Here is a 22,617-nt window from a genome sequence, read left to right as displayed (position 1 = left end):
CTGTTCTTCCTTCTGAGACCAGGGATCAAAAGCATGCCTTTCCCTGGGTCTGGGCCCTGGGAGCCACAGGGACCACTGCTCTTCAGCCAGGAGCAGGGAGCCTTTTGTAAATCTCGGGGTGTGCAGGGCAAAAGACCCCAGCAAACCATGGGTGCTGTGTAGGCGCTTGTGCGAGGTGTGGAAAAGGGAGGCTGGCGATGCTTGTGAGACCCACCTTGCTGGCAGAACCCCCACCGCTTGTCCAAGCTGCAGGAGGTGAGAGGGGAGCACCAGTGCCCCCATAGGCATCTGCTCTGTGAAACGGGGTCCTCTGTTGCACAGAGACCCTTCTGCTGTCCTGCCTCTGTTGTGAACTGGTTTCTCTGCTGCTCTGGTTAATTTTCTCAAAATACTTTTTTTAAAAGAATATTATTCCATGTGTGGGTCTGAGGAATGAAGTTACTCTTGTAATCTAGGTTCATATGTTTGTATACTTAAAAAGCAAATTCCCTTGTCATCTTTGTCTGTGAGAAGCTGCAGGGATCCCAGTTGGTTTGGACTGTTATTCCTTAGGGCTGTAAGTGTGTTTTTTTCTTATGCAGCCTGGAGTTGCTGGGCCAGTTTCTCTGAGAACTTTGCTTCTCTGGAAGTTGGAGCCACTTCAGTAGAGAATTAAGCTTGCTGGCTTTAGGTTAGTGGTAAGTTTTTAAGCTTGAAGCTGGGATTAGCATTGAACCTGTGACAATTTAACAGCAAGCCCCTGCCACCCTCGCTCCTGCCAGCCTTTTCCTGCTTGCCCATCAGCCAGCATTGTGTTTTTGGAAATGAGCTTTGCAAGAAATTGTTTGCTATACAGGATACGATTAGCAGTGTGCAGTGTCTTCTGTTTTGGTCTGTAAGGTTCTGCTGCTCCCTAGTATAGTGTGTCACTAATTGCAGATTCAATTTTTGCTCACTGAGCAGTGAAGGCTAATCTGCCCTCAGGGTTTTCCTAGGCTCTAGCCAGACCCTTCAGAAGGGTTTATGAATTTAAGTCTGTGTCTGCAGTCAAGAGGATTAAATCCAAGCCTGAATTTTAGGGAGGTTTTGATTTGAGTCTCCTGATTTCTATCTGCTTTGAGATGTTTGGTTCTTGATTTAGTTAAGAATCCAAAGATGCCTCTTGCCTTGTTCTCCCATGAAAAAATTTTTGTCATTTTTAGAATCAGCATTTTTGCTGCCATGTGTGGGAAGCTGGTGTGGTCAGCTGGAATAGTGTGATTCCTCTAGGGTGGCCAGTGCTGTGCAAGAGCAGCTCTGGAGTACTGGAGTATACTCCAGGCCAGTCTGTGGGGTATTTTACGAGGCAACTGAAGGGCCCATCAATTAGCAGTGTTAAACCCAAGTCTCGGGTTTATCTGTCAAGTTTTGTTTCCCAGTTCAACACCCCCCCCTCCCCCTGAAAAAAAAATCAACCCAAAAAACCCCCCGACAAAATCAGGCAACAAAAAAGCCACCAAAAACCCCAGCACGTGCCAGGAAAAGCAAAAGCTTGGCTTTAACAGATCGAAGATGTTCCACTAGCCCAGTGGTCAATGGGTTCCTTAGGTGCATGGATACAACGTATCTGTGTGATATCAGTGGAGTTTCCATTTAAAAAATGCCTTTTCAGAAAAGCATCTTGGGGGAAATAGTTATCATTCCCACACTATCATTATGGCTGAAATATCCAAATCCATTTAAGGAATAAAATGAAGAGGAATTTGGCGTCCAGAGTTCCTAAGAGGCTCTGAAAATCTCAGAGGTACGTGAACAACATATTTTGTGTCCCAAATTTTTGCTGCGGTATCTCAGTGCTGGGGAAATAAAGGAATGCAAAGAAGTAGAGGGGTAATAAAGGAATGAAGGAATCCAGTAATGTGGTTATTTGGAGGAGGAACGCTGCTGCTCATTTGCAAAGGCTTAGCCTCCCTTGACAGCTGAAAGAGAAATCTCCCAAGGTGGCTTTACCTAAATAAAGCCCCTGATCGGAGTCCATTAGCAATGAGTAGTGAAAATTGGTTTTGTTCTCTGTGTTGGTGTCATGAACTACGTAAATCCAGATTTTGCCCTCTGATGTGCCCGTGTCTGTTCCACAAAGCTTGCACTTCACATCAAGAGATTCAGGACAAAGAGTGGGAGAAGTGAGAAGGTGCGACTCAAACAGATCACAAGCCACGTGAGCGTCGGGGATTGCTGTAGATGCTTACGTAGTGGCTGTTTCGAGGACAGTCGTCCTGCCTGCTAAGTGATTTACAGGATCCTGAACAGTGTGCTTGGTTTTTCCTTGCCAATTTGTCTCCCACTGCTGCCACCTAGCAAGCTAGGACTGGTTTTAGTGGAGGTGTTCATGCCTCTGTTGTAGTCAGGGACCTCTGACGAGGTTTTGTGACAAGACAACACGGTAAGATCACCAAAGGCTGGAAACTCATGACTGCTTGAAACACAGCTCTGACTGACTTTTTTCTGTGTTTTTAACAGTCTCCAAGAGACTTACGAAGCAAAGAGGAACGAATTCCTGGGTGAACTCCAGAAGAAGGAGGACGAAATGAGGCAGATGTTTGTCATGCGAGTGAAGGAGAAGGAAGCGGAGTTGAAGGAAGCAGAGAAAGATGTGAGTATATTGTAATTCAGGGGACTGCACGTGAGGGTTTCAGTTGGGGTATTTCCAAGAGAGCCCGGAGAACGTGAGCATCCAGATTCCAACATCAAGCCTGCAAAGGTGCTTGCTGTACATAAACAGTCTCTAGAAGCAGATATGAACTCAGTTCTCAGTCCTGCCATGGACTTGTGGTGTGACCCCATCACGCAAGTCCTCTGCCACTTTTCTGTGCCTGTAAAATGGAGCAGAAGTATTCCCTGGTTTTGGGCAGCTGGAGGAGTATATATACCATGGAGCGAGCGGGAAAGTGCTCCAGTGTGACAGTAACAGCAGCTGCGGCTACATACCCCACAAATGCCAGCCTTGCTGTGCTGTGGGAGTCCTCTCTGCTCTCTCACCTCCTCAGTCCCACCCAAAGGAGAGAATATGTTTGCTACTCAAAGTTATGTTGATTTGCAGTGGATCTTCAGCTATGGTACAGCCAGCGCTGCCCTTTAGCAGTCGCACCTTTCTGGGCGCTTTCAGTAAGTAGATAAGGACTTCCCAGAGGATGTTAAGTCCCACTCAGCATAGTTGCAGAGGGACGTGACAGAGCTCTTTGAGAGCTGCCCTGTCATGATTTGCTCGGTGTGTGTGCAGGTCAGCAATGATTACTGTGGGACAGAGAAACATAGATGTCCTGCTAGGGGAGGGAGCTGTTTGCTGGGCCTCACGGAGGAGCGTGTACTTCTACAGAGGTACAGAGAAGAGCCCCAGAGAAGAGTATCACCCTGAATGGCCACGTTTTCTTGCTTTGCACAACTGTGAGAGAGTCCACTAGGTACAAAGCCATGAAGGATGGAACATGGGGGTTTGGAAGTGTCTAGAGACCTGTCGTATTCCTATAGCAACTTAAATTCCCACCATCTGTGTGTGTGTGTTAATTGCAGGGCTTTTCTCACACAGTCAGGTGTGCTTGGGAGAGGCCAATGACTTGTTATTAATGCAGTGAGGCCTCAGTGCCAGCGGAACTGCTCCAGGCATCATTACCAGTAATCGGCGGGAAACATTCTTCTCTTCCCGTCCAATTCTCATTGTCTCTGTCCCGGCAGCTTCATGAAAAGTTTGACCATCTAAAGAGGACTCACCAAGAAGAGAAGAAAAAAGTGGAAGACAAAAAGAAGGAACTTGAGGAAGAGCTGAACAACTTTCAAAAGAAGAAGGCAGCAGCTCAGCTATTACAGTCACAGGCTCAGCAGGCAGGTTCTCAACAAACCAAGAAAGACAAGGACAAGAAAAAGTAAGCGGATGTCACCCACATCCTTTGTAGGGTTTATTATAGTTTGGGAGGTTGTTTTTTCTTTCTTGCTGCATGTCTGTATTTGCTTTTCCCCATTACCAGACTGGAAACTGGGCTTTTATCAGCCTGATCAAATAAAATATTTTTTTCTAAAGGGCGGGCCAGGGACATGATCTTAATTTTCCTCTAGAAGAGTACCTTCAAATTTTATGTCGAAGTCTGACTGGTATGGGACAGCAATCGGATGGTGGAGGTTTGACCTGTGACCTGTCCAGCATCTTCTGGAACAGCTCTGTGAGGTTCTGGACTCAGATTTATCTGCCTGAGCCAAAATTATTAAGGGGGTCTCTACCCGTCCTTTTGCCCAAGAGTAGTCTCCAGTTCCCATTCTTTAAGGTTGTAGTTGTAAGTAGAAGTAGATTAGAAACCAAACCCACCATGTTATTTTTACATGGGAAATGCTAGTGCCAAAAGTGAGCAGTTGGAAGCTTGCTTTAAAGACAGGAAGTTTTGGTTTTGTTTTTTTTTAAAAAACAAACTACTATGGTACCATAATTGCAGGTAAATGGCATTTGTGGTGTATCAAGTTGACATAATAAGCTAAGAAACCCATACCTTTTAGTGAAGATAACGGCGCTGTTTTCTACTATTTTATATTCATACGCTAGGTGTATAATCCTATACCCTCCAGTACTCCGAGATTCCAGCAACTTAGTAGGTACCAAGCGTATCTGTGGACAGAGTCTGTCCCATGGTCAGTATTTGGAGGCGGGATTTTCAGGTGTGCTCAGTTTGGACCTAACTCTGATTCCATTGAAACTGGAGGAACGTTGCCATAGACTTGGGCTCAGAGTTAAGTCACTGCAGAGCTCCGCTGAAAACCTTGAGCTCTAGATTGATCCAAATTGACGTAACCTCCTTCTTGCAGCCTGTACTTGGGGATGGCTGTGTTTAGCTTGCTATTAGTGCAAGAAGACCCCTATTTATTACATGATACTGGCTACTTCACTGTGCTTTAAAAACCAGAACACAAGGTCCACTTAGATGTGATACGTACGCTGAAGCCAGACAAACCTTGCAGAGGTGAAGTAGACTGCGCATGGCTTGTTTGTATAGCGCAGCAAGACAGGTTACTGTAACAGAGGCTGCTTTGAGGTCTCCTGTCATAGTTCCCATTTGTTTTTTCCGTACCTAGTCAGGGGATGCTTATGCAAGTCCTTTCTGGGTCATCTGTGATAACAGCGCTAGTTGATAACTGCAATCGGGAAAGCTGTGAAGAGGGTAATGCAGCAAATCTCACTGGAAAACGCTTCTTCAACCCACACACAAAAATGACAGTTCCACGCTTCTCTTAATAGCTGATAGCAAAGGGGTGCGTTCCTTAATAGACTCTGGCAGAGTAACCTACTCTATTAGCACTAAGCTGTCACTGTTGGAAGAACAAAGATGCTAGTAGGGATGTGGCATGGACACTTTTGTCTCCTCTGCTAACCTGGGAACTTAAGCCAGGTTTGAGCTGTCTCACAGCGTGAGCCTATGAGATTCTCCTGTATTGCATATATACTAGTGTATTTTTATACTTTGGGAAGTTACGCTGGCGCTCACTGCATGTCCCCTGTCTCTACTGCTGGTTCGATGCCCGTCATTTGTTGCTTCTGCCCCTGGCTTCCCCGGGGAAGGTGGGGAGGCCCTAGGGCTAGTTCCTCAGCTGATGTAAATTGATGTAGCTCCTATGGAGCTGTGCTGCTTCACGCTAACTGAGAACCTGGCCTTCGGCACCCACTGAAATACCTGGAGCGCTTGTGTGCTGCATGCTCTGCTTGGGTAAAGAAATCGTTACAGACCGATCAGTGTCGTGCTGAACTGTAGAAACAATAAGTGTCGGCAGCTAACGTCCAAGCATGCTGAAATACCGTTCTGCGACGATGCCTGTAAATAGGATAGGCTGAAACACCAGTCTTCTCTCACGTGAGGTTTCAGACATGGTGACCTGTTTCCTAAAAAGAATAGAAAATTTTGAAGCCCCTTTTTCTTATCTCTTAAACGGAGTTGGTAGCTTAATATTTTTAAGAACTCTGTAGTCAGTTTTTTCACCTCTTAGATACGAGACCAGTGCAGTATGTAACGGTCTGGGGAGTTTTGTAACTTTTGGTAGTCAGCGTTAGCTACTATTTGCTTCTGTGAAGTTGGCTGGCACATGCACAATGTTGTGGGTGTGATACATGGATGTTTCTAGCGACCATGACAAACACAGTTTCTGCTTTGCTGATGCATTCACAGAAATCCAGTCATGAGGAACATGCACGTGTTTTAGTGTGTCCTTTCAGTGTCGCTCCACACCAGGTGCTGTAACTGCTTCAATTCTTCTTTGGTGTCTGAATTACTAATGGAGGCTTTAAAGGGACATGCTGATGCTTCTGGCTCGTAGCACACTTGGGTTTTTCTAAAGGCTTTAAGTTCCTCCTTGCGCTCTAATGAAAAGCTGCAGTTTATTTAGGTAAGGCTTTCAACCTTTTTCTGTGCTGACACAGACTGTGGTGGTTCTTGTGCAGTTGCCAGAGGAAATCCTTGCCATGCGCAATCCTTGTAGCCTCCCAGAAAGTAATTCATGGGAATGCTGCTTTCTCAAGGTGGGATCAGATTTCCCCAACTTGGACGACGGAGACTTCCCACTGTGCTGTGCAAGCTGGAGGGAAGGCTCAGGGCGAAGTCTGGCGCTGGCCTAACTCCATGAGGGAGAACTTGGCCCTCTTGATTTCCAGACTATTTCTATAGGAACAACTTGTCTTTTTATACCTTTTTTCATAATGCATTTCTCAGATTCCCATAGCTTATGCGGTTTTCATCTAAAATTGTTGCAGCTCTGGCCTGACGACAGAAGTGCGCTGTTTTCAGGACAGCACATCTGCGTACCTCAGACACTTGTGTGACTGTAGTATAGACACGTACTCGAGTACTTTACTGGATGTGGGGCTGAGCATACTTATCAAGGCCCTGCCATAATTTTGGGATGGGACTGTGCTTCAAACCTGAACAATCTGGAGATGGTTACTGGCAATGGACTTGGCAAAACCAAATAGGAGCAGCAAATAGCCTTCTGGTGCTTGCCTCTTGTTTGGTAGATGGCCACATGCATGCTTCAACATGTGCTGTTGTGTTCCTTGCTCATACTCAACCCCCCCAGGAGCTGGGACCATCTGTTTGGGCTCTGTTTCTGTTTATTTCAAGCTACTTCTGAAAACCAGATGAAAAACTTTTTTTCCAGTTTCCTTTCTACAGAATAGTTTCCAGTCTAGTGTGACTGGTCAGGCCATCAAGGGCCATGCTTAGTCCCAAAGCAGTCCCTGAGCACACAGCTACAACCTGAGCTGTAACACATATGTCAGGGCCTGGCCCAACACCCTGTAAAAAGAGGGTTTTGATGATGTCTGAAGGATCTGACTTGGTTCTGAAAGCTGATGTGCTGAAGTGCTGGGAGACATCACGGTGCCCAGGTCTGAGATACCCGAGCTGGGTAAAGGCTAAGCACGCAGCCTTCTGCAAGAGCGCCTGTGTCAAGTAACCCAACCCGGACACCTGCAACCGTATCCCCCAGCCATGCACGTTCTGAAAAACTGAAGCTTAAAGACACCGACCACTGTGTGGTTACAGACTGTGACCTTGACTAACTTAAGTGGTTGGCTGTTCAGTACTTCTGCCCCCTCAGTTTTTCTTTTTGCTTTTGCTTGTCATAGGCTGGAGTAGAGCCCAGCCTTGAGGTTTAATTTCTTTACAATTCCATAATCCATCTGCATGCCCATCCACCAGAGCGGGTTGCTGGTGTTGGCTCTCCAGCTTTCTTTGATTTTGTTTTTTTTTCATTTTGAGTTCGATTATTGCTAACTTTTTTGTTTTTTGTTCTTTTTTTTAACTTGCAGTGCAAGCTTCACATAAAGCCTGTCAAGCCAAGGATGTTCCTGCATTCACCTGCTTTTGCAGTAATGTGTCTATGCCATCTGTTTTCTTTTTTCTTTTTTTTTCTTTTTTTCTGTTTTTAACATAAATAACTATTAACTCATCTAATAACACAGTGGGAACAAGAAGGAAGAAGGATTGGGTGCAGGACTGTATGCAACTGGAAGTTCAGGGGTGGGTGGAGGGGCAAGGTAATAATAACATGAATTTTTCTCATGAAAACCAGCAGCAGTAAATCATTCTTGGCCCCAAATTTGAACTGACAGTCAGGGCTGGACGTCAGCAGCTCAGGTGAGCATTGTTGACTGGATCAGGTCCTCAGCACTGCTGGCCTACCCAGCTCTCAGCGGGCTGGCTGCAATAGCCCTGTGCTGAAGAGGTCCCTGGGTCCGCAGAAACCAGCCTCAGGGAATTACTGCTGTACCAGGGTCACAGCCCAGTCCGCGGCGTGGCTAAACCCTGGAGTTTAGTCCGACCCATATTCCTTCAATAGCTAGGGTGTTAGAGCAATAGGAGTCCCGCTGTTGGGGGAGAGGGAGGTGGGTATGTGTGTGTAGATAACAAAAGTTTGACTGACCTTGCATGCCATTACATTTGCATGATATTTTTTAGTAGTTCCTGTTTTTGTTGTCTGACTTGATCATACTAGTTGGCTTGGATTTATTGTCATGTGCTGGCATATTTTTACAGCCACCCTTCCAGTTCAGTGTAGTAGCTACCAGCTGAATGCTGCGGTGGGAACCACACGGCGCTGCAGGTGCCTGGGAGAAGGACCATTTCTCATTACTGCTTTCTATGTATTACTTGCCTGACCATAACCTTTGAAACAACCTTTGAAACCTCATTTAAAATAGTACCTGGTTTCCAATGTGCATCATCTTAGTAAGGCTTAGCAGCCCTTAGGGAATCAAATGCCTGGGCAGGGAGGCAAAGACGTAGCCTTCGATGTCCTCTTAGAGCCTTCAGGAGGGTTCCTGCACGCACTTAAATACAGACTTGCAAAGCTGTGGGATCCAGAATTTCAAGGGAGAGAGGGCGCCTGGATGTAACGTTCTCAGTTTTTCCCCACCGGCCCTCCTGCCCCAGGGGCAATGTCCCATTCAGATGTCCCTTGAACGTGCAAAGAGTATTTAGCATAAGCCAGGCCTTGCTCTGTGGCCAGCGTGGTGTGGAAATTGGTCTGTTTGTTTAATGTGTATTTTCTATGCCATTGCTTTTCGGACAGAGTCTTTCCCTTCCTTTCCAAGAAGTGGCGAGCCATGCTTACCCTATGACTTCTGCGTTTCTTTCTCTTCTTCTGATGTACAGCCAGCATTTCCACTGCTCCTAGCTAGGTAGTCTCCTGTTTCTTTCTTTAAAGCACTCTTAAAAATAACTCTCTCCACCTAAGTCTCACGCACTGCAGTTCTTTGCTTGTTTCTGGGATGGAATGTCTTGCCTCTCTGGGGGAAAAAAAAACTGGCAGAATTATCACCTTTTCTGAAGTGTTGGATTGGGAAATGTGTTTGGGGGTTAGCTTTTGGGTCGTCTTGCTTTTTAACTCTCAGTGCTTAAACATGGCTTTGGGAAGAGGATATCTATATAGGATGTCTTGGACGGACAGCAAAAACTGATTGGAGATAAATAAGCTGGAAATAATATGGTTGAGCCTTTTCTGGGTTTTTTTGTTTGGTTTTTGGGGGGTTGTTTTGGTTTGTTTTTTTTTTTTTTTAATCTCCTGGTCTTATCAACCATGATGCACTTTTTGTCAGGTTAAATAGGTTTGCTAGGGGGTCGTTTGGAAAAATGAAACTATGATTCTTGTGGCTTCTGGCAAACCCAGCTTTAAAATCTTGAGTTATCAAGGAAGAAGTTTGGGTTTTTTGGCATGAGTTTTTTACAGTCACATCACATGCACATCATTGAATGCTTGTGGCGGTATGCTTTGCTTCAGCTGTCTCGGTGCATGTCCTCTTTTAATTATCAGCATTTTGTGCCAAATAGAAAACTTAATTTTAACATTTATTTGTCCTGCTTCATTTAACAGCCCTTCAAGGGATGTTTGGCAGTGGAAATCAGCTGAGTCTAGCTTTTTTTTTTTTTTTTTTGACAGAAAGCTGTGGCCAAGTGCATTAATGTATTTTTGGTTGGGTTTCTTTCTCCAGCAAAAAGCAAGCTGTTTTGGAGAAACTGGGAGTAAACCATGAACTTGCAAAAGTTAAAGGTGCTGTTTGGTTTCTTGCCGAAGGAGATGTTAATGACTTTTTTTCTCCTTCAGCCCCTGGGCCATGTTTAGCTTGTTACTGCTGCACTTCTTTCTTTCCTTTACTTATGCCTTTTTTCACAGTAGCCCCTGATTTTGCATGGAGTAAATGATAGACTCAAATTTAGTTGGATGTGCTTTCACCTTTGCATGTAAGTACAGTAGTAAGAGACTCACCCTTCTGCCTCACTACTGATATGAAACCAGTTGTGGTTTGGGGGGGGGGGGGTGTCTTTAAGTCCACTTACAAGTGGCATTGTTAAAACTACTTTAAAACTTTCTGCAATAATCTGCTTTTGCCGAGACGTTGAAAAGAAGCCATAGGGAACACGACATCCAGCTCCTGTTGAATGGCTAAAACAACCCTGCACAGCACCTCTGCGTGCTTGAAGCTAGCAAGCCAGCTGGTGAAACTGCGGGCAGGCGGTTGCATGGGCAGAAGCCTTGCTTGAGACGCGCTGCAGCCTTTAATGTGCGTTAGACAGCAATGATAACTAGCTGGTAATGCTACATGTTCCTGACAAGGTGGATTTCAAACCTTAGAACAATATAAAGGAGCAAGAAAGCACACTGAAACGTGTGTTTCTGGGATGATGGTGTTCCCAGGGCATGGAACGAACCCCCAGAATAGGAAAACAAACAAAATCCAGGTTGCTGAGAGGGGCCGTGATTGCTCTGTAGGGGTGGGCATGCGTGTGTCTGGCAGTCAGCCGAAAAGGCAGAGATGAATAAGGGTTTGCTCTCCCAAAACCTCACTGGGGTTGCACAGTTACTTTCCAGGAGGGCAGTAAGTAGGAAGGCACCCTTTGAGCTCATGGTCATGAGATGCATCACCTTGCATCTCCTGTGGCGTGTGGTGCTGCCGGGGAGGGGGGGAAGGCAGCGACTGGCACCCACCCTGGGCTCCTCTGCAGCCTGAGAACTGCAACTTGTGTCACCCCTTCTGTGTGCTTTTGACGGCTTGAAATCCCGTCAAGGAGATTTGTATCTTTGTGTCTTTCTTTAAGCATGTCGTTATTTAACGTGACCAGTGCTTCTCCAGGTAGCTCTCATTCTGCTTCTCCTGAAATGTCCAAGTGAGAACGGAAATGTCTTCTTGTGTGTGAACATATCAGATATGTCCATTTGAATCCAGTTACCATTTGCCCTTCTAAGATGTTAGAAGAGTGCGTATTTGTCTCTTCTCCGAGGACCCTGGTTGCATTTGCAGTATATGATATCCATGACGCTCTCGTCAGTGTGTATCAGCATGGAACTGTACAAATATGAAGGGTTTTTTTAATTAATGGAAAATAAAGCTGTGAACAGCGGTAGAAATATTGTATTTGTATACATTTTTAATATCCTGATTGCCTTAAACTATAGATGTAGAACTTTATTACCTTGCTATTTGAAAATAACCCATGTTTGTAACTAAATAATTGTGTAACCTACATACAGTGTTAATGCAAATTATATGTATGCATCTCTTAGATATTGTCACTTTATTTGATGTTAAAATATTTCAGTTTTTGAATTACAAATTGAATAATAACTTTATAGCATAAGCTCAATTATTTCTTGTATATGCTTTAGGTTACATACACAAATAGTGCCAACACTTGAAGTGGGGAGAGGAAATACATTTTTACCCAAACGCTTTGGTCTTCGCGTGGCCTTTGACTTTGTTTCGCTGTTGCCGTGTCGTAACGGTGCGACAGGAGGGGATGAGGAAACGCGAGGTTTCCCGCCAGGTTGTTTTGTGCCTTTGAGATGTAGGTTTGTGCTGGTGTTTGTCGGTCGCTTTTTGTGGTGGTTGTGAGCTTGTTCTCCAAATCAGTCGGTGTCTTGAAGAGGTCCAGGCCTCTCTGGTGTAGTTGGTTTATGTCACACCTCCCCAGTGCACTCTTCCCTTCATGGCTTACTTCCTTTAAAATGTTGTTCCTCCTTTTTTTATTTCTCTCTCACTTTTTCATTTCAATTCTGAACCTCTGTTTCTTTTCTTTTCTGTTTTTCTCTTTTTCTGTAGCTTCTTCTTTATGTAACCGTCATCTTGCCAAAGCCCCCACACCCTCTCTCCCAGTGGACAGTAGGGCACTGGAAGAGCCTGCGGCTACGGGCAGCCCCGCCAGGAGAAGAGCCATCTCATTCTTCCATCACGTCCGCCCTTCTCTCCTTCCCTTTTTGTTTTTCACCTGTGCGTCTGAGGGTGCGCTGTGCTGTGTGTCTCTGTGCGGGATCTGTCTGCTCCCGGCGCATCTCCAACAGAATTGAGGCTACCAAAAATGACAGAGGTAACGGCTGGAGGAGAGAGCTTGGCCATAATGTGAGATATGGCACTGGGTTTGGGTTTGGTTGGTTTTTTTTCCTCCCTCCCCATTTTCTTTCCTTTTGCCATAATATGCACACGTTGCTGATGACAAATAGAATGACAGACTGTGGATGAGGGTGAGCGTGTAGCTGGAGGACTTCATTTCTGCCTCTAAAGATCAAGTCTGGCTGCTTGGGATACCACAACTTCATCACGAGTACGTCCTGTGCTCCTCTGACATGTGCTGAAAATAAGTCCTTAGGCCTAGGTGAGTTCTTGTTTTCAGTGTGCAGTTGCCTGAAGTGGAGAAGGCTGATGTTGCGTACCGTTGCGTTGATGGAGCCTGTTCTGGACGGTCAAGGCCTTATTATTTTCTGGCTGATCTGCATCTGTATGAGCACAGTAGGTATTTCTTGCACAACTGAGCTGCGCTGACTTGTACTTAGATTGAGGGCTTCATTTTATTTTCATGAAGCCTAATTAGTGATTATTTTTTTAATTATCTTGAATGTGGGGTAATTGTTTAACTTTATAACTTGTTTACTTTGGAAGTTAATTCAGTCAAAAAGTTTGAAAAGTGCTAAAGTATTGTTTGCAGGTAAAAAAACAAAGCTTGTAAGCTTGGTGTGTAGTGACCTCTAGCTGGTTTGGGATGGATGGAAGGAGACAGCCTGATCCTCTCTGGGTGTTTTTCACGTGGGGTGATGCACTTTTTTTTGAACCGAATACTAGTGATTTATTCTTCTCATCTGTGAACCTTAATCAAGGAATTAACCTCCTTTAACCTGCCGTGGAAAAGGTACTATTAAATGGTCTAGGTTTTGCCTCTTCCAAGCTGTGTGTGAAGCGCAAGCTGCCAGGGGTCTCTGCTGAAATCTGCTGGGTTTTTTTTAGAAGCACAATATTGTTCAGCGCTCTTCGGTGACAGGGTTAGATCGCTAAAGCTCCCTCCAGCCAGGTGACTGTTCTTCTAAAGCGGCAGAAAAACTGTTTATCTTGGAAACATTTGCAACCAAGTGACTTCATAGATACAATTGGAAAGATTATTAAATATTGGCCTTGTGCGGATGCTGTAATGGTTTACCTGGTATGTAAATAGAGTTGCTGACCATTGCCCAAACCGAAGGGATATGAGTATTCGCACTAATGTAGTTTAGGACAGAATTTGCATTAATACCAAAAGCGGAGCCTGCTCTCTAGGCTTTGGTGGGCTCAGGTGATCCCTGCTGAGGTCTGCTCTCTAACCACCAGTGCTTACCACGAGATAGCCAGATCCAGAAAACATTTCACGTTCAGCCTTCTGAGGACAAAACAGTGTAGCTAATGCCTGACGGGTTGAGGCCTTGAGGATATTGCTGGATTAAACCTTGCCTGTGTTAATTCTTCTCTTATTCTGGAAAACTCGATGGATGCTTTGCTAACTGGGAAGCAGTTGCGCCACGTGCAGGAGGGAATCCTTTTGGTTCTGATAGGGCTTAGGCAGCAGTGCTCTCTGTGCACCGGGCCACCCAGACCTAGCAAAAAGCGATGGGTTGAGCCATGTATTTTCTGAAATCAGTCATTAACTTTGCCGCCAAGAACTGCTGCGGGATTGGGGCACGCTGGTCCTTGAGCCCTGTGCCTCATGCGAGGCGAGTGTCACCTCCGGCCTGGGGCTCTCTGCGTGTGAAGGTGGTCACTGTTTACTGAGAAAATGTCTTGCCCATTAAAACGCCCAGTTTGAGTGCTGTGTCTTTTTTTTCAGTGTTGGTGCCTAGGCCAGTCTGCAGCGTCAGGGACCACCACCTCGGGCCCAGGGGCATTGCTGCGGCTCATCTGTGCAAACCCTTCCATGGTAGCCTCCAACTTGCCAAAATACCCTACTGGCTACTTGCCCAGAGGCCAGCCCACCTGCAGGATGGCTCCTGCAGCATCCTGTGTGGTGAGGCCCTCCCCAGTGCCCCTGTTTCAGGGAGGGAATCCTCTCCTTATGTTACTCTCATCTCTTAGACTTTTTTTTTTTTTCATTTTAAAATCGTAGTATGGGTTTATCTGGTGGTAGTAGGAGTCTAGCCTGTAAAATCCCATCACTGCGCTATAGCCTCTCTCTTGAAATAGTCAGTCACTTCCTATTATTTACTCCACTATCATGGATGGGCACAGAGCTATTCTGCTGGGCTCTACCTTGTGTCAGGTCACCCACGTTGTGCTGACAACAGTGGTTTAGGACCCACGCTCAGTCATGGGCATCATTTACTGCAAGTAAGAGGAAAAAAAACTAGGTGGTGCTGGGGTGGTTTTTTTTACCCTGTACCTGAAGAGAGGCTATGAAGTGCTACTAACCCCATCGCTTTACCCATGTAGCTGTGTGCCCTGTGACTCTGAAACCTTGTGTGTGACAGTAGGAAGTCATGACCAAATCTGTAGGTTGGCAACACTGAAGGAGTATCCTGATGGACACCCATCCGCCAGGTCAGCCCTAGGCTTTTCAAGGAGCTCTCGAGACCACTGCTTTTAGGGCATTTCTTCTGCCCTTTGGAAGTGCTGGGCTGTACCGGAGGAGGTTGTCCTTCATCAGCTGGAGGGGCTCGGGGCTGTGTGACCCACCAGTAGTGCTGCTGAGTCAAGAAGCTTTGAAGAGGGGCAAAACCCTTTTGTTGGTTGACTTCTAAACTCCAAATAGAAATATTTTTAAAGCTTTATATAAAAGAGAAGCAGATAGGCACAAACCCAATGCCAACACTTATATGAACTGCCTTTATTTTGCAGCTCTAGAGTTTTGCTGTGCTGGTGCCTTGAGTCCTGCATGCAGCTCTGGACTTCATGTCTCCAGAAGGACATAGTGGAGTTAGAGAAAGGCACTAATGATAAATGGGATGGAGGAGCAGCCTGCCAGGTGAGACCGCAAAGGCTTGGAGGCCTCAGTTTGGAGAGGGAATGGCTGAGATGAGAGGGAGGATCAGCCCTGCTGTGAGCTGGAGGTTGCAGCAGATGTCCTCTAGAGGTCCCTTCCAGCCTAAATTTATTTGTGCTTCTGTTACAAAGTCCACTAAGTTGTGATGGCGATGGATGCCAACCTGCTAGTTACCTTATCGGCACGACTAGAACAAGAAGGGCACTCGGCTAGATGGAAATCAGCTCAAAACATGGAGTAACTTTCTTACAGAGCAGGTAGTAAACTTCTGGAATTTGTTGCCCCAGGTTGTTGAGGCAGATGGTATCAGCAGAAGGTTTTGGGCTGGGTTGGTTTGTTTTTAAAAGGTAAATTCATGGTGAACAGAGCCATAAGGAATTTTAAGGGAGAGGGGGAACAGAGTGAAACATGTGACATCCATAATGTGGTGGTGGTGGATACTGGGGCAGAGGGAGGGGATCGGAGAACAGAAAGCATGTATGGGCACTGCAAGGGGTGTTTCTAGCAAGATGCGTGTTGGACAAGGGGATGGGAGCTGAGCTGAGGGAATGTTGCTGAGGCTTTCACTTGCCTCGGTGCTGGGGGAAAGGGATGGTGATGTGCCCTTTGGCTCGCTTCCTCCGTCAGGTGCAGCTGTTGGGGGAAGAGGTGTCAGCATTGGGAGGGGACAGCAGTGTGAAACCTGTTGTTGGGCAGCCCAGAGAGGTTATTTGTTGCTCGCTGTCACCAAATGTCCCCAGCAGAGCTGGGAAAGCTGCTTCATCCACAAGAGTGAGCGGGTGCCCAAGTTTAAAATCATGCTTGTGGCCTTGAACCCTCCTGTCACTGCTGGAGAGTAAAAAATGAACTTTAAGAAACTCGCAAAACCCAGAGCTAGGAACAGCTTCCAGGTTGGACGTGCCCCATGGCACAAGCGGGGGGGTGCAGTGCCGTGCTGCTGTCAGCCACCGTGGGCTGAGGCTGAGTCACAGTATGCCGGCCAGGGGGACTGAGGTGTTGCCCTACCACCCACTCGAGGAATGAGCATCTCCCCCATGTTCATCTACCTGCAGGTCTTGTGTAAGAGGTAAATACTTCATGAATGGTCCCCCAGACTAAGTAGGGTGAAGGAGATGTATCAGTGCCTCTCTGAGGCAGTGTTGTGGAGAAAATTGCAGAGAGGTTACTGCTGTCATGTCTTCCAAGCAAACCCTTCTGGGGCATTAAGGGAAGATAGGGTATTGCAGAGAGTAACAGTGGCTCAGCATGTAAAGGTGAGCTGGGATCATTGCTAGAAGGCATTTGGAACAAGTAGCAGTGCTCTGGTAAAACATGGCTGCCACGCACTCAGGTGCTCCCTGGGTTTTGGGGGACTGTGCTGAGTAATAACGTGTGTGGTTTTATGAGTGCAATGGTTTTATCCCCGTGCTCATGAGGGAGATGAGGCAGCAGGGAACTAAGCCTGCGGTTTGAAACTGGTTTCCCTTCCGGCCAGCCATTCACCTGACCCGTGTACGCTGCTGGACTCCTGCCTTGGCTGCTCCGGGCCCCTGCTAGAGCGGGCAGACCCTGTGCTCAGCATCTTCAGCAGGTCTGCGGCATGAAACATTGGGGTGCTATGAAGCCTGTGGGAAAGCTATATGAACACAAGGAGTCATGGGCATCGGGGTATATTCTCCTGTGGGTAACAGGAGCAGGGAGCCCTGGCAGCGCTCCAGGACAGTCCCGTGTTCTGACAGCAGGAACAGCATTACAAGTCAGCCTGCTACCGTAGTAGTGAGGCAAGGGTATGGGTAGGGGCCACATTTGGACTGTGTCATCACGTGGGGTTGTTTTTGTGGGGAGGAAATGTGGGAAGGGGGAAATGTTTTTTCTCTCTGGCAATGCAGGTTATTTCCCAGTCAGCTGGACCTTGCTTCATGGGGCAGCTGATCTTGCTGGGATGTGCCTCATTTTCAAAGGCAAGCCTGTCTTTGAGCGTCACCTTTTTAGGCACAAAACACTGTAAATCTGCACACCAGTGCAGCCAGCAATGCAGACCTGTGTTCCCTGGGCTCCTTACTGGCCCCAGCTGGCCTGGGACACAGGTGGCTGCAGCACCAGCAGCAGGAGGAGAGCTGCAAAGCTGAAGGCCACCTGGTGACATTGCTGCGGTGCCTGGGGGAGGCTGGCATGCCAGCCCTGGCCTCTGAGACCCAGGCTGGCCAGGCCCCGAAACACAACTCTCCCATGGCCAAGTTGACACCAGGGTGGGTGGGGTAAGCTGGTGCATTAAGTCTGCTTCTGTTGCCCATGGCTCACAGCAGAGCTGGGCACCTGCACTCGGGGCATGGGTGGTTTTGAAAGTTAATCCTCTGTACCCTGCTGCATCCGCGCACCTCGATGGTGCAGCCAGGCTCTTGGGCGTATCAAGGTACCATGGGCACGACTGGGCGTTTCCTTAGTGGATGCATTCCATACGTGGTGGTGGGTTGAAAGGGTTTGTTGAAAACTAGTGTGTTCACAGCAGAGGTAGAGAGGAAGAAAAGAGACAAGTTGAGGGGGGGCGTTTGCAGTTGCAGCGACTGGGTATTTCCTTTTGCATCCAGAAGAGCAAAAGGCAACAGGATGCTGCTGGGCAACACGGCCAGAGAGCTGGCCCACAAGTGTCCTAGGGCCTATGCGAGGACAGCCAGGCAGCAGCGTGTCAGCAGGACCCTGCAGAGGTAGGTCTTCCAAATGGGGGCCAGGTTTTTTCTGTCTGAACCTTGTTTTTTGTTGGTGGAGTTGCCCGTGTTTGGGCAAAAGATAATCAGTGTGGATTTGTGCATAGTGTCAACAAAATAAAAAGGCCATCTGCTCAAACTGGGGCTAGGGGAGTGCTTGTGTGTTCGGGACTCGGGAGCATGAAAGCTCCCTTGGCAGCCAGGGAGGTTTGGAGTCCTGCCTCTCTGGGTATTTGCCTCGCAGGCGCATGCTGAGTTGGGGCTGCGGCTTGGCCAGCTTTGTGCAGCACAGGAAGGCTGGGAAGGTTTCTGGGCAGTGACCCTTCCCACTGTTGCACTTTAATACAGGGAGAGCCAGAAGTAACGCTGTGTTTATTGAGCACAGTTCTGAAGGCAGTTGATGATACTGTAAAATTAACTTTGTGACTCTGACAAGCTGCTTCTCACTAGAGCGCTACCCCCCTGCCCCTTTGCTGCAAAAGAACGAAGTTATTGCTTTTCCCCAAAGCGACAACAACAAAAAAGAGGCTCCTCTCCTCTGGTGCGCCTGGGGCTGAGGCAAGCCCAGCAGCTAGCTCAGTCACCGCAGAGCTCTTCTGGCAGGGCTGGCGCGAGCTGGGGCTGTGCCTGGCGCAGGGCAGCGCAGGACCTGCTCGTGTCCTGTCGCTTTTGGGGAGGAGAAAACGGTGAGAAGGAAAGCTCTTACCTTCTCACAAAGCGACTCGCAGCCATGGCTGCAGCACATCTGTTAGAGAAATGCTCCAGCAGCACCTAAATCTCTCCCCTTAAGTCCAGCTTCCTTCCCTTCTGTTCCAGCCAGGCCCCTGCCAGCTGGCACAGGCAAACACCTTCCTTTTCTCAGCCCCGTGCCAACTCCTCTCCTTGTGCGCATCTGCAACAGGGTTTGGGCCGTAATCCTCACCAGTGCCTGCGTGCTGGTGCTGCCGAATGGGTAAGGGGGAATGCGTCCTTTCAGCTGGGAGGGAAGGAGTGTGTGGAGGGGGACAAGCCCATGGAAGGTGAGGCTTAGATTTATTGCTGTGGGATGACGATGCCATGGCACTTTAGTCCCCATCTTCTCTTCTCCCCCCCCCCCCCCCCCCTCCATCTCACACCATTGGAAGCTAACTGAAATAAGCTGTAGTCCCACAAAACTCTCTCCACGGTTTTGTATTGTGCAGGCTGATATCGTCAGAAGAGTTAAGAGAGCTCTGGCTCACCTCTCTCTGACTCCATACGCAGCCGGAGCTCTTAGCAACTGCTCCCTTCAGGATAAGCTGGATCACTTTGCTGCTCGCATGCAGCAAGCACAAGCGCACACACAGGCTCCCTTCTGTGCAGAAACCGCGGGTGCCTGGCTTGGCTGTCAAGGGGTGTGAAAATTACCTGGCTCTAATCTTTCCTGTGCTCATGTTGTTATATCTAGTGTTGGAAATCAGGGCAGTTATTTTTATTTAGAGCTGTTATACTGTGTAATTTAACTGAAAAAGATGTGTGCTTTGAAGTGGGTTTGAAGTAGTGAGCACCAGTATCTTGGAAGTCCTGCAGCGATGGGGTATTCTGTGACCTAGGGGTTTGCAAGGAAGCCCTGAGACTGCAGAGCAGCCTGGCTGGAGATAACTAAGCAGCGGGGAGAGAGAAGAGGTCAGGGACTGGTTATACCATACGGATGACGGGAAGGGAAGGAAGGTGCACCTCCCCTTTGAGAAATGCGGCCTCAGGAGGTGGTTTCCAGGACGTGGGTAGGAAGAGAGCTGAAGCTGAAGAAAATTTGGTCACAGTGGACTGCATACAACAAAAAGGATGGCACCTCAGAAGACATGAGGCAGGAGGGGCCGGCTCCTCCTGAAGTGCACGAGATCAAAGCCAGCCGGGAAGAAGGTGAGATTACAGAACAGAATCTATTCTGTAATCTATGAGTTTACAGAAAAGAGCAGAAATGAAGTCTGTATGAACCTTTTCATTATCAAATGTGACTTTCAGTGGGAGGGATGTCAGGTGAGCAGGAATCTACAGCCAGCCTGGGTATGGGAAACTTGACTCTTCAATGGGGCTTTCAGAGTATCAAAAAGGAAATACGGTTCCAAGACAGGTGAGATGAAGCAGTGTCCCAGCTGTGCACCGAGCGCCTGTACTCAGCCTGGAAGGGGAACCACCTGGTGACTGAAGAGGGCATGAGAAGCTCCAGAGCTGGGGCTAGAGCTGGAACGGCTGTAGAAGCAATGAGTTTGTCATGCAACTCCCCTGGCACCCCAGCTGCCCAGCACCCCTAAAGCGACTTTCTCACAGGTCTGGCTCCCTTGCAGCTTCCGGGTAAAGCTGATCCTGGACTCAGGTGAAAAGCACAAAACAAGACTCGGAATCCAGGACAACTTTCTTTATTGCTACCAGAAGGCTTTCATCAGTACAATGGCTCCAAATACGATACCTTCCTCAGGGCTGTGGAGAGAGCTTACAATTGGGACAGGTCATTCTGAGAAACAGAGGTGTAACATTTAAGAGACAAGTTTTTAAAGGTTTAACTCTTGGTTAGAAGTTACAGGAACACAAAACTTGAGGGTTAGGGTCTTTTGTTTTGGTTTTCTGGCTGATAATTACACACCTTTCAAACCTCAGGCGTACGCAGCCACCCCAGCACCTCACTGAGCAGTGCTGGTCACATGCTAAGCTTATAAACATATGGGAAAAAAACAGACTCTGCAGAATTGAAGGTTTATGCTTGACGTAGGGAGTCAAGCGTTGGTGAAAATCCACACTGAGTTGCAACACTTCTTGGTGCAAACGAGAAAAAAACTACCAGTTTTGTTCAAGTGATACAAAACCCATTAACTGCTTTCTGTGTTTGAAAACACAAACTGTTTTAACTTGGAGAAGTCTCTGTGTAAGGTACAGAGCACAGTGGCCAGCTGCCCTCGTGTTCTTCTAGAGTACGTTCATACTCCTGTGGTTATTACTTAAGTGTGGAGCAGCTTGCAAGTGTTTGTTTTTGGTTTTTTCCTGACTAACCTTTTATTTAAATCCAGTTTTTAAATATTATCACATTTAAACACCAAAGTGCTAACAAAACAAAAAAGATCTTTTTCTTTCGAAAGGAAAAAGAAAGCTGTCGTGAAGGTCAGGTAGTACAGAACATCATGCACGAGACTTGCTGAGAATTAAAAGAGGAGCAAGCAGAAAGAGCAAGGAGCCGACGGAAATCGGATCAGAGAGGTGTTAGTTGGCTGGGAAACCTGGAACAACTCTGCACAACTGATGTGAGCTCTTGGACATGGAGAATGGGTTACAATACACAGGAGCAGAAAAACAGTGGAACTGACAACACTAGAAAGAAACAATTTTTTGCTACTTTTTTTGTTTGGTTTTTGGGTCTTTTTTTAGATTTTTATTCTTTTTTGTGTTTTTAAGTGCTTAAATAGTGGAACTATAATTAGCCGCACAAGAAAAAAATTCAAAAAAGGGTTGGGATTTTTTTTTTCTGTTTTTTGGCTCCCTTCAGTTCAGCCTGACAAGGTATGGCCCCTTCTCCCCCCACTGAGAACACAGGATGCCAGGTTCTGTGTGGTTTCTAGCGTAGCTATGGTGGAGCCGGTGGTGTGCACTCACAGCTACATAACAGACACTGGCTGTAAAGGTGGACAAGGGGAAACGTTGCCCTCCTGCCTTGAGACATCAGCGCCACAAACAGAGCCCATGTTTTCAAGAGCCACTACCTCTGGAGCTATGTCTTCGTTGTAGAGACGCTTGATACCATCATAGAAGTCGTCCACTTCCATCTCTTCCACTTTACGCTTGGCAGAGGCTTGCTTGCAACCGCTGGGAGCTGGCAGACGCTGGTAGAGCGCGGCTGTACCTGTGACTGGCACTTCTGGCCTGCCGTTGTCCTTGGAGAAACCTGGCCCTGGGACAGAGGAGGGCTGGCATTTGTACACTCCTCTGTTACAGGTCACCAGGGTATGCTGGAGGGGACTGTAGACATATACAGAATTGGGCAGCAGAGAAGACTGCAGAGTGGAAAGGTGATGTGCCACAAGCTCCCGGCAGTGGATCAGCTGCGAGCTATCCATCTGGAGTGGGAAGACAAGCAAAGATACCGGCATTGCAGGACACCGCCACGGAGAGAAGAGGCTGTCAGCCAGGGCAGGGCTAGGGCTCTGAACACACCGCCACCCGTGCACCTCGCTTCTCAATGATATGCTGGATGCAGGAGAAAGTAAGTGATAAAGGACGAAAAAGACCCCCAACACGCTGACTTCATAAGATATGCAACCCTGCTCCTTCTTACACCTCATGGGAATAGTGGGGGGAAAAAACACCTGTCAGATATTAAAAGGTTTCACTGCGTATTTTTAGCACCTTGAGTGTTTTGTCTTTCCAGTACCTGTCAGACGACCCCGTATGCTTAGAATGAATGGCTGAGCGGCTAACTAGGATTTTCTCCCTGGTGCAGAGGGAGCCCGTACACATCAGGGCACACACCTCCTGCCTTTGTCACCTACTGGATGCAGTCAAGATCAAGACTTTGCAGAACCGTCCCAACAAACTGTCCCTTCAGGCTGAAGCACAACCACCCTCGCAAAAGCGTAACTGCAGGCAGAGATCAGCAGGTAGGGATCTGAAAGCCCCGGGTGGCTTGGATCACTGGAGTACTGAGCAAGACGCAGCCTTCTGCGGCTCCC

General features: G+C 47.4%; 2 protein-coding genes across 8 annotated transcripts in view; one reads left to right on the top strand and one right to left on the bottom strand.

Annotated features, from left to right (window-relative positions):
* SEPTIN11 (septin 11) overlaps nucleotides 1-22,617 on the top strand; it is a 71,929-nt gene that overhangs the window by 45,808 nt on the left and 3,504 nt on the right. For 3 of the 7 annotated variants that reach the window (XM_075501294.1, XM_075501295.1, XM_075501293.1), the window contains exons 8-9: nucleotides 2,479-2,611; nucleotides 3,691-3,878. In XM_075501294.1, the coding sequence (XP_075357409.1) occupies nucleotides 2,479-2,611; nucleotides 3,691-3,878 (321 nt within the window). Of the gene's footprint in view, nucleotides 1-2,478; nucleotides 2,612-3,690; nucleotides 3,879-6,158; nucleotides 7,741-7,795; nucleotides 11,711-12,082; nucleotides 12,114-22,617 lie in introns of those variants that run through there. The other 4 variants (XM_075501298.1, XM_075501299.1, XM_075501297.1 and 1 more) reach the window with 4 other exon arrangements.
* The window catches only part of CCNI (cyclin I), a 35,116-nt gene continuing 32,802 nt past the window's right edge, over nucleotides 20,304-22,617 (bottom strand). Inside the window, exon 7 of the mRNA XM_075501301.1 lies at nucleotides 20,304-22,005. Coding sequence (XP_075357416.1) covers nucleotides 21,547-22,005 — 459 coding nt within the window. The 3' untranslated portion in view covers nucleotides 20,304-21,546. The remainder of the gene's footprint in view (nucleotides 22,006-22,617) is intronic.

This window comes from Mycteria americana, chromosome 4 (assembly GCF_035582795.1).
Source record: "Mycteria americana isolate JAX WOST 10 ecotype Jacksonville Zoo and Gardens chromosome 4, USCA_MyAme_1.0, whole genome shotgun sequence".
Taxonomy (NCBI): domain Eukaryota; kingdom Metazoa; phylum Chordata; class Aves; order Ciconiiformes; family Ciconiidae; genus Mycteria; species Mycteria americana.
The sequence above is the reverse complement of the archived record's forward strand: the minus strand, read 5'-3'. Positions and strand labels throughout refer to the sequence as shown.